Raw genomic sequence first — 12344 nt, forward strand, 5'->3', positions numbered from 1 at the left:
CAGTGTGCGAATAGGGGTGCATAAAGAGGGTGGGATAGAGGAGGGTAGGAGAGAGAAAGTGTGAGAGAAAAAAGGAACGACAGAGAGAAGTAGAGGGACAGAAAATGACAATGAGACTGAGAGACTGTAAGACAGCTGGTGGACCGAGAGATGGAGAGTGAGAAAGAGGCTGACACGTAATCTGAGATAGGAACAGGGACATGATCTGAGATTGTTGCTTTGTAGAAAAAGCTGTACTATATCCAAAGGGAAAGAATATTTTAATGAGGCCAGTGGGGGTCGGGCACAGCAAGACAAATATCAGATAGGTTGATCCAAAAACTCCAAAGGGAAGTGTCTGCTGCATTGAAAGAGCAAGGCCTGCGACTGATTCATCCCTTGCCTTGTCAGATTTCCAGGTTCATGTGTTATTGAAAGAATAAAAAAGAACCATAAAATACATCTTGATTTGTTTCCAGCAGATTAGGGTAGCTAGTAGCAATGAGTTAAAAAAAAAAAAAAAAGGATCAGGCTAATCTTTCGGTAGGACTCCTCCATTTGAGCCATGCAGACACAGTGGACAGAGGGTGTACTGAAATGTTGGAAGGAACATTCTAAAAACAGACACCCTAATTTGAACTCAGTTTCTTCACCCAGCAGGCAGCTAGCAGATGAGGAATTGAATCGAAGTCCATATTAAGCTGATCCTTTCTATTGGGTCAGTTTGTTTCCTTGCATTGTAGCGATTCAACATTTAGAGAATGTTAGCAAGTATACATAGTATTTAGAGAATATTGCCAAGTATGCATAAGAGGGATGTGCCTAATGGCTGTGGACCTCAACCTGTACTTTAACAGACAATTCTTCCCCCTTTTCATGCAGTGTTTACAAACAAAAAAACATTTTTTCAATACAAACCATATCTTATAGCCATCCCTAGACCATACAGACTCATACTGCCTTTTTATAATACTGATACATGAATACCGCTTGCCATCCTCAAAATTAAGGGCCTTATTTAGAGTTTGTCAGACTGGGTCCGCTTGCTCTGTTTAGAGTTAGATGAACTGTCTGCGATCTGCCAGTGGAAATCTTAGGTGGACATAGAGCTGTTGGTCTAAGCAACTCAGATCATCCACCTTATTTAAGGCAGACATTTTGACATACTTTTTCAGTTTGGGATCACCAGGAAAAGCCTGGTGGTCCTGAACAGGAAATACTAACAGTCTGCTTGTTATGAATATCTACCCCCAAATATCAATGGAACATAATATCAAGGAGCGATATTGAAAAAAAATTATCGCAGGTAAGTAAGTCTAGATTTATTTGTACCCAACTCTATGTATGTGTACTTAGACAGTATAGGTGGCGTCAGGGATATTAAATCTATACTTCTCTAGACGGAGGAGCCAAGATGGGGACCGTGATGGACGGCTAGGGAACGCGCTCCATCCCGGACTCGCTTCTAACATACTGAAGGACGCCCCCGGGGCGAAATCAGCACACGGGGGTGCAGGAACGGCCTCCGGGACACCGGCGCGTCTCGCTGGTGCCCAGGAACACCGCATAAGGAGCTTCAGTACTGGAGATCGGACGCCGGCGCACAGGGCGCCAGCCATCACGGGCCTAAAAGGACCTGACAGGCGCCGGGAGCATCCGGACGCAGGCGCTCGCCCCACACGGAGGAGCCGGCTCTTCGGGACATCCCGCGCCGAAAGTACACTGCAGGGCGCGATGAGGGGAGATCGGGCGGGGCGATCCGCCGGGAACCTCGCGGACCGAATCCGGCGAGATTGCGGTGGGACACGTGACCTCAAACGTCGTGCCTGTGGGGGCGTCAGGGCACTTCTCGGCCCCTCTGCAGGCAGGAAGAAAATAGTGCCGGGGTGGGGGGGATTGCCCCGTTTGGGCTCCCTGCCCGAGTGTCAAGAGAGGACGGGCGCCCGTGGACCCTGTTCAACAGCCGACTTCGGGACAACCCGGCTCTGCAACATAGGGCGGTAAGAGGGGGCACGGGAGGTGTGCTGTGGCCTACACCACAGAAAGAAATAGCATGGCCGGGCCTGCACCCCCCCCCCCCCTTTCTCTCGCCCCCCTCTCTCCTCCTCCTCGTTTTCATCCCCCTCCGGGCATAATAAAGTGGCGAAAACCCGCAAACACTGGCACCCTCCCGGGCAGTACATATCCCCGGGGGACCATAGGGTGTAGAGGCGGATCTGACGGGAGTGTAGAACAGCACGGGCCGCCCTTGGCCGCGTCAGACGGCTCGTTCCCCTCTGCGGCACTGGGTGCCCTGGATTCCGCCTACGCAGGGCCCACCCCTGAAGCCTATTGCTACTGGCGCACTGCCCCCCAGGCATCTCCACCCTTGCGGGACACCACGCGCCCACTAAGGCCGCTGTTGCCACGCTACGCAGCAACAACACTGGGCAACAACAAAACATATATTAGTTATCATCTACGAAATAACTTCAACAACAAATAATTGGGGCTGTCAGCGTGTTTGTTTAGAGGACCCCCTGAAGTACCCCGTGGGTAGACGGGAGCGAGCCGCAGGAAGCCAAAACACACACAAGGCCCGATCAAACATCATCCCCTCTTACACAGAACTTGCGAAAACCGGAGCAGGCTCACTGAACCATCGCAAAGAGACCAGAGGACGACCCGCTGCACAATAGCATCCAGTAAAGTTCCGCCACACCCCATTAATCCTACCTGAGACACACACAATGGCTGGCAGGCTTAAATCAGCTAAGAATCAAGACCGTGCAGTGCATGGACCAGCGCCCACTGACCAACAAACAAACCCAACCCTACAATCACTAGAGAGCACACTCATGACTCAATCTGCGCAACTAGAGAAGGTACTACAGGCGATTATGGACACTAAAACGTCCTTGGAAAATAGAATAGATGCAGTATCGCAAGACCTGAACCTACTCAGGGTGGATCACCGCAAATTGTCAGAAAGAGTCAAAATGGCGGAAGAGGGGTTGGCCGAACTATCTCCCACGGCTCAGGACAACCAGAAACAGATTCAACGCTTGGACGCGGAGCTGAAGGCGCTATGGAGAAGGGCGGAAGAGGCTGAAAGTAGATCGCGCCGAAACAACATCCGCTTCTTGGGGTTCCCCGAAAACATGCAGCAACAAAGTATGGAAATAACTTTAGAACAATGGCTGATTAAAGTGGTGTTAAGCGGGGCCCCATCTAAGTTCTTCACAGTCGAAAAGGTACACAGAATTCCGGGCAGGCCCCCGCTTCCGGGGCAACCTCCCAGGCCACTGATTGCCAGACTTTTAAACTTCCGGGACCGTGATGCAATTCTACAACAGTTTTGCAACAAAGGCCCGTATAACTACGAGGAATCAACTATTAACGCCTACCCAGACTTCACTCAAGAGGTGCAAAGAAAACGTAACTCTTATGTAAAGGTCAAACAACGACTGCGCGAACTCAGCATTAAATACGTTTTACTGTTCCCAGCCAAATTGAGAGTGATATCAGAAGATCGTGTGCACATATTCACCTCTCCGGAAGACGTCTGAAAATGACTACATGCCAAAGGTCTTGCACAGATGTGCGACGACGAGGGGAAGGGAGATGAGTGGTCGCTTTCGACGTCAAGGAAGCGCTCCAAGAGGCGCACAAAGGTTCAACCATCTGCTCAACAAGCAGCTGAGGAAAGAGCAAAAGTTCTGAAGGAAACCCCCCTGCCAACACAGAATAACTTCGAGACGATAAGGGAGACTCCTGAGATCAGCATAGAACCGGACACAGCTAGCTCTGACTCTACCATGACGGGGAAACGATAGGACCGCGGATCACCCCTAGAACAGCGGATGATCTTTGACTCTGATTTACAGCACTCAATCCGCTTCAGAACTCGGAGAAAACAGGACTGGCAGACGCAGTGGATCCCGGAATGTCATGTGACCCCAAAGCAAGAACACTCTCTAAAACAAAGAGTATCTTTTGCACAAGCTTATGGTTGTCCGGGGGGGCCATATCATGAGGGAGGGGGCGGCCACGGGGGCGGGAGGGACCGAGGGGACCACACGCATCAGGGGCGCACATAAATAATTGCAGACAGAGTCTGCGGCCTGTTGCGAGCCCTATAAATGAGCCGCAGCGGACCGTCACAATAATACCACCACGGATATCCAGAAGGATACAGGTTTTTTTACATATACACGTGTTAAGTAGTTATATATTAGTTGTTAGGAGAGTGGGGGATTTAACAGGGGGGGAGGGTAGAAGCATGTTAGTCAAAATGCACACCTTAGTCACATTTCGAATAAGCGAAACCACTGCGAGATGCGAATACAGTAGGCATCGCTATCAGAGGGGCAGCAAGGGGAAAGCCCACAGTCCGAGGCGGAGATATAAGGACAGGTTCATCCCATAACCCCTAATAGCACCACAAACTAAACGCAACGGCAACCAATATGACATAATGACATGGAACATGAGAGGTATGGGCACGCTGAATAAAAGATCTCGAATTTATGCACGCCTTAAGCGACTGGGAATACATATCGCTATCCTCGAAGAGACGCACTTAACGGAACCGGATCTGCAGGAGATACGCGCGAAGTGGGGAGGGCAACTAGTAGGCACAACATATTCAGCATTCGCAAGGGGAGTATTGATATGGATCGCAGGTGGCGTCCCATTTCACCAAACTGCACATAAAATAGACTCAGGGGGCAGATTCGTAGCAGTGGAAGGCCAGCTAGATGGCAGACAACTATCAGTGGTTGGCATATACGCCCCGAACGGTGGCACAGCGGGATTTCTGGGCACACTCACGCCGTCATTGCTAGCAAACCCATTATCCCCGGCTATATGGGGAGGGGAATTTAATAGCATACCGGACCCCGCATTGGATAGATCTAACCCGCAAGGGGGCAGGAGCACGAAGAGGAGCATTACAAGTCCATTGCAACACTGGGCAGGTGACATGAGATTAAACGATATTTGGCGCATAAGACATCCCCACCAGAGGGAATATTCATTTTATTCACCCCTGCACAAAACACACCAGAATAGATGTAATATGGGGTACGCAGGAAATAGCTGACCTGATAAATGAGACAGAATATTTAGCGAAGACACTGTCAGACCACTCACCGCTTAGAGCAACATTAAACTGGGGTAGGAGTCAAAAGGGGATCTCTATTTGGCGCTTACAAGTAGAAGCGCTACAAGACCGGGCATTTGTAGACACATTGAGCACCACACTACGCCAGTATTGGGACACAAACGACCTTACTGCAAATTCACGGGCGGTGGAGTGGGATGCCCATAAAGCGGTGGTCAGAGGCCAGTGACTCTCCGTGGGTTGGGGAGTGAGGCGCATACTGAGTGTAGAAATTGCTAAATTAGAAAAGGAACTAAGAATTGCTGAAATAGCAGTTGCAAGGGGGGAAATCCCATACACAGTACTAAAAGCAGCCCGCACAAAATACAACGAAGCAGATAGTAGACTTCGGTGCCATGATTACAACTATCATTTAACGCGCCTGCAATCGGAAGGAGATAGATCTGGGAAAATGCTGGCATGGCTATTACGGGAAGATAGACAACACTCTCCCATTGGTGCTATTAGGATAGATAACTGCACCACGGTCACTACACAAGTAGAGATAAATGGAACGTTCAAAGAGTACTACGGAAAGTTATATTCCAAACGCACCTCGTGCACAGCCGCACAATTTGAATCTTTCCTGGGAAGCTCCCTCATACCGCAATTATCCCAAACAGACAGGGACACACTTGAAGCCCCTCTCACAACAGGGGAAATATACTTAGCTTTGTCACAGATGCCCAGGAATAAAGCGCCGGGAATAGATGGCCTCCCAATAGAATACTACTCCACATATTCGTCCTGCCTGAAGCCCCAACTGCTGAGAGTATATGAGGAGGCGTGGGCTACTGAATTACTGCCCCCATCCCAGAGAGAGGCCATGATAGTGGTACTCCCCAAACCAGGGCGGGACCCTACAGATGTCAAATCTTACAGACCACTCTTGCTGTTAAATTTAGATAGCAAAATACTGGGTAAGATTCTGGCAAATAGGCTCGCCCCCATCATACACACCTTAATTCACGATGACCAAAACGGCTTCATCCCGAAGCGTAACACCTTCTTAAATATCCGTAGGCTCCTGAGTGTAATGGGTGACGCCCCTTCTGATGCATATGATGAAATGGTGCTCTCACTGGATATTGAGAAGGCGTTCGATACATTGGAATGGGACTTCCTCCTGGTCACAATGAGGCAGATGGGAATAGGCCCTAACTACATGCGCTGGGTCCGCACACTATACTCAAATCCAAGTGCCAGGGTGAAAACGGGGGGAGTGATCTCTGACAGCTTCTCAATCTCCAGGGGCCCGAGGCAGGGCTGCCCCCTCTCCCCATTATTATTTGCTATAACTATGGAGCCGTTAGCGTCTAAAGTACGTTCTATGGCAAATGATTGGGGTATACATAGAAACGGAACACACCACGCAATATCGTTATATGCTGATGATGCTCTAATATACACCCGGATGGGCACAGAGTCATTACCTTCCATAATGTCACTCCTAGCCGAGTTTGGATCGATATCTGGCTTAGCAGTAAACTGGGAAAAATCGTGTGTGTTCCCGCTGATTAGATGGCCACCAGGGAAACAGGAAGAGGCCCCGAGCGGACGCCTGAAATGGTGTTTCGAAACATTTAAATACCTAGGGGTTCACATATATCATAAAGCAGAGGACCTCAGAGATGGCAACCTGGGGAGAGCGTTGGCCTCCATAAAGGGTTCTCTACGCTTCTGGAACAAACTACCGCTCTCCCCTCCAGGCAGAGTGGCAGTGGCAAACATGCTGATTCTGCCCAGGCTGCTATATTTCGCGGCCCTGCCACTCATCCTCCCACAGAGTTTTTTCAGTAATCTTAATACAACGTTGCTACAGCTCATATGGGGAGGCGGAAGAGCGCGTGTGACTCTAACCACACTGCAGCGACCGGTGGAGTTGGGTGGAATGGGAGCCCCCAACTTTGAACTCTATTACGCAGCAGCACAGCTACAGTGGATACAGCAGTGGTTTCATAGACCAGCGACAGCCGAGTCTGTATGGCTGCAGACTCGGCTAAAAGGAACCCAGCTGCTGACATGGCTGTCCGATAAGCATCCCAAAACTGAAATCATCAACCCATTGCTAGCCGTGGCGTGTGCTTGCTGGCGGAGATATGCCCAGAAGGGACATGGAGCACTCCCATACACCCCGCTAATTCCGCTGGAATGTCTCTCGGGTCGGCATAGGATTGACCCGCACTCATTGTCGCAGTGGCAAGAGGCGGGGATACAGATAGTGGGAGACTGTTTTGAGGACGGCAAACTAATGTCGTTCTAAGCCATCCAGGCCCTCACTGCAGTGAACTCTGGTCAATTCTTAGCATATTATGCAATATGCCACGCAATTAAGAACACGTGGGGAGCAGGCGACCACGAACCAGAGTCCTCTCCCATAATACATCATATTTTGCAAGGCGACGCACAAATCAAAGCAATATCAAGCCTATACAAGACACTCAGCAAACTCTCGGAACCCTACTTGGAGAGGGCCAGGGAGAGATGGAACACAGTCCTCCCTGTTCCGATCCCTCTAGAAGACTGGCCGAAAGCATTGTCTTATGCTCGGGTGTATCAAGGAACCCTAGATTCCGATACACCCAGTTCAATTTTTTACACCAAACGTTCCTTTCACCGGCCAGGTTAAAGCGGATGTTTCCGGGCACGGGCCCGACGTGCCCCAGATGCCTGGAACCATCTGCCCACTTCTATCACATGGTATGGGACTGTCCTCAATTGCAAACAGAATGGGGAAAGGTGGTGAAAGTGACATCAGAATGGACGGGGCTAGCGCTGACGGCAGACCCCAGATCTTGTTTACTGGGAGTGAGGTCTGGAGCAAAAAAACATAGACACTTATACAAGTTTGTAGACTTGGCCTACGTGATGTACAAAAGATTAATAGCAATGCACTGGAAAGCACCCAGTGCCCCTGATCAGAAGTCCTGGCATACCCTCACACTAGGCTGGGCCCGCACGGAGCTTCAGGTGCTTAAAAAACTGGCACAGGATGGCCAGGTACACACAGGATGCGACACTTGGGAAACACTAATAACCAAACTCGAGACAAAAAACGATAATAAACCTCCATGATGGGGGCGGCAGAGCACATAAACTGAACTCACCAGAATCCCTACTAGAAATAACAGAATAGGAGCCCATTGAGATAAGTAAATAGTTAATGGGTATAATCCCCCACACCTCTCAAATCTGCGGCTAATTAGAGTGAGGGCAATAGTGCTGGAGTGAGGTGGAAGGTAAAGAGGAAGAACTAGCTATATCCTTCGCCTACCTATCCCGAACACATGTAAGAACGCACTCAGCCACCCATGGGAACTGATTAAATAAAAACCGGAGTACCACAATAGCCGCAAATGGGGCCTCTCTGAGCAGCAACAAAATATAGCACAATGAGCAAAGCAGTGGGAAATAATTACAGAATGCAATGATTGTAACAAATGTTTCGATAGGTGTGTAACTGGGGGGGGGGTGTTCTGTTTGTTTCTGAGCAATTTTAATCAGATAAATATGATCCTGTAATAATATCCGACAATTGCTTGTATTGTATATCTGCTATATAAAATCAATAAAACATATAAAAACACAAATCAAAAAAAAATCTATACTTCTCTATATGCACTTACCTTTCGATATTTTGTCCCTTGATATTCTGCCCTTGATATTCTTGTACCACGATATTCTGGGGTCAATATTCTGTGGTACAATCATCAGAAAGCGCTACCACCTGTCACTTGATATCTAGGGGAATGTAATATCCATAAAGGTCTGGACCTATACATCGTCTGTTGGAACTGGGACACCAATCTGGTTCACAAATAATTTGCCAGTGTATGTTATCACGGGTTTTCTAGATTTATCACTTCCTACCCACGCTTGGTGTGTAGTACACTCTTGTCCTGGGAGTCTGAGCTTTAGCCACCACACCCAAATAAAGAAGTTGAGAACTGGGCTAATAGGAAAACTACACCTTGACTGATTAAAACAGTGTTGTTCTATAATCTTCCTTCAGCAGGATGGCATTATTTTGGGAATCTAGGGGGATATCAGAAGGAAGAAAGACCATGCAAATCTGTAACTCCATCTTTTCACAAGTTGCTCATATAAAAAAAATTGGGAAGGTTGTTTAACTTGTTTGTCTTTCCTTTTCAGGCTGTGCGTTTGGAAAGTGTGTATTCTGACAGAGTGCGGTACATGGTGGTGGTATACAGCAGCGGACGACAAGACACAGAAGAAAATATTTTATTGGGAGTGGATTTCACCAGTAAAGAGAGGTATCATAAAGTGTAGTTATTTTTGAATGGTTAATTATTCCTGTAAACTTAGTATTTAGGGGTCCCATCATCTATTCAAGAAAATGCTCATAAACCTTATGAAAATGAACTGCCTTTCTTTGAGGCACAGCTGCTTTTCTTTGAAGCATGGAGGCCCTTTAAAACTAAAAGCAAATAGTGTGGACAAAGAAATGTCCCCAGTATTTTAATAGATATGGTTTGTGTTAATTTGTGTAAGCATGTCAGGTTATTGGCTGAGGGGGTGGAAGCCCTGCTCGAGTAACAACCACAATCCTTGATAGGGTGAACCACTAAAGTCATTAAATTAGCCTGTATTACTCATATGAATATATGGCGCTTAACACATATACTACACGAGACCCGCAACTCCACGCTTCCCTCAGCTCTGGTGGCTCTTGATATGGAGAAAGCGGTTGACACCTTATCCTGGGAATACTTATGGGAGGTGATGCGTAGGATGGGTATAGGTCCTGTCTTTCTATCCTGGGTGCGTCTTTTTTATACAGCACCTTGGGCGAGAGTGCGTATGGGGCGATAGTGTCGGAGTCCTTTACTATCGAACGAGGCACACATCAGGGGTGTCCCTTGTCGCCACTGCTGTTCGCGTTGGCTATGGAGCCCCTGGCCATACAACTACAGTCTGGGCTGGATAGGTGGGCATCCGTGTGGGGACAAGAACGCATATAATATCACTGTGTGCTGATGATGCCCTGGTGTATGTCACAGACCCGGAGCGTGCGGTTACCCTTCTTGTTGGGGATGATGGACATCTTTGGGCAGGTATCGGGCCTCCGAATCAATCGGCACAAAACAGTATTATTCCCGATGGCTGGTCTGTCGATGTTGGCGGTGCCAGAGCTACCCTGTTTGGGGCTGTCTTGGGAGACTGAGTCCTTTTCATATTTAGGAGTTCGAGTGACGCACTCCCCGCAATTGCAATTTACTCTAAACATGGAAAGAGTACTGAAGGGCCTCCGTGCCTCTGTTCAATTCTGGACCTCTTTCCCATTATCGGTTATGGGTAGAATTGCACTTAGTAAAATGATCGTTCTTCCCCGGTGCCTGTATGTCATGCAGAATTCACTCTGTGAGCTTCCTCTCTCATTATTCCGGCATGAGAAAAAAGGTCCCTGTCCCTAAGAAGGGTTGTAAGATGGCATATAGATTTGCACAGCTGGGGCTTATCTTGGTGAAGAGGCGTATTGCGATCCGATGGGATAGCCCGCACCCCCGCTGCGTGCTGATTGGCTGAGTGACTTGGCTGAATGGGCCACCGCAAAGGAGTGTCACCTGCGAAGGGTTCGAGTGGATGAACATACTGACTGCGACTTGGAGCTCTGGTGTGATATGATTAATGAGTTATCTAGTGTGCGAGAGAGTGGGAGGGAGAACCCCTTAACAGACGCTTCCACCTGCTGCTGAACTTTGGACATAGTCCACTCAAGGAACGAGGTTGGAGGTTAGAGAGGCATGGCTGTGAGTTTTGAGGTTTCATGGTGAGTGTCTCCAGGGTTGGCTTTTGATGTGGGGGTCGTCATAAGTGGACCTCCTCCTCATCCTTGTCCCTGATTTGTATATGGACTGTTGTCCAGTTGCCACCCCACCGGGCGTGTGTCCCCCCCTCCCCCCGGCCACGCGTGCATGATACCTTCGATGTCGTATGGGCATTGTTGCACTATCTTCTATTCTGTCAGTGCTCACTATAATTGCAGTGTTCTGTTTGTTTGATAGTTAATGTATTGAAATGCACTGTACTGAATATGTAGTGGTTGGTGCCACTAATCAATGTACCTAATGCGTTTGTGGTGGTTGGTTCAACCTATTCTGGTACTATAAATGTTTTATTTCTCTATTCCTACTAGGTCAGAGCACTATGTGTGAACTCGGGTGTGGGTCTCGAACTGGTACTGCCATTGGTTGGTCGACTGACTGTACTTTTCCTTAAATCTAATCTGCTATAATATAGGGCATAGTTATGTGTTCTTTTCTTTGCATAAATAAACAATTAAAAAAAAGATTAGCCTGTATTAACCCTCTGGTAGATAGGTACAAAAGCTGTTAGTCATAACTTAGAGGCAAAGTGCAAAGTATTTATGCAGCACACAAATAGTAGTAAAGTGAAAACACGGCATGAGAAATATCCCAAACCAAATTAGAAAAATAGATTACATTTTCAGAAATAAAATTATACCAAACCCAAACATGAAATCAGTAGAACTGGAGCTATTACATTACAGAGATTTAAGTAGATGTAGCACCTAAAAGCACAATGTCTCCTCTTCCGGTCATCTGGTTGTGCTAGGTCGATGAAAAGTCACAAGTTCAGCTGACCATGATGGAGCGTGGGCCGGAGACAAGAACCAGGTTAGTCCTGCTGAAAAAAATTACCTTCTCAAAGACTGGCACTAAGAGTTCCAATCACGGAGGAGGAGGCCGCAAGGACAGCGTTGGAAATTGATGTCGCTGTAGCATGATGAGCAGATCTGGCATTGCACATGATTGACACCATAGCAGAAAGATCCAGTCGGACAATGCAGACTGTTGTTGGTGAAGCTTTGCGTTGCGATCACCTATGATGAAGTGTGGATCTTGCGTTGCACGGTGTCACTGTAATGCGAAGAGCTTTGTTCATAGGAGCTTACCATTGGCGGTCGTCACAGGCGCCAGAGCCTTGCAGTGAACAAGCCCATTTATGTTCTCAAATAGCCCAAAACTTTGGAATTTTCCCTTTCTTCACCGGAAGAGCTCAACTGATGCTAGCCAAGAGTTAGACATGGGGAGGCAATTTTTGAGAATCAGACACTCAGTCCAGCAGGGATCAGGCAGGTCCAGTGAAGCAGGTCAGCTGGGCAGTTGCACGGAGGCCTCTGGAGCTTGTTGTGTCCCAGACAGGAAGTCTGCCAGCCATCCCTTGAAGTCACTTACAT

At 48.1% G+C, this 12344-nt stretch overlaps 1 protein-coding gene across 1 annotated transcript in view; it reads left to right on the forward strand.

The window, feature by feature from the left end:
* The window catches only part of SSH1 (slingshot protein phosphatase 1), a 339738-nt gene that overhangs the window by 171711 nt on the left and 155683 nt on the right, over nt 1-12344 (forward strand). Inside the window, exon 5 of the mRNA XM_069214779.1 lies at nt 9275-9396. Within this exon, the coding sequence (XP_069070880.1) occupies nt 9275-9396 (122 nt within the window). The remainder of the gene's footprint in view (nt 1-9274; nt 9397-12344) is intronic.

Source organism: Pleurodeles waltl, chromosome 11, assembly GCF_031143425.1.
Source record: "Pleurodeles waltl isolate 20211129_DDA chromosome 11, aPleWal1.hap1.20221129, whole genome shotgun sequence".
NCBI lineage: Eukaryota > Metazoa > Chordata > Amphibia > Caudata > Salamandridae > Pleurodeles > Pleurodeles waltl.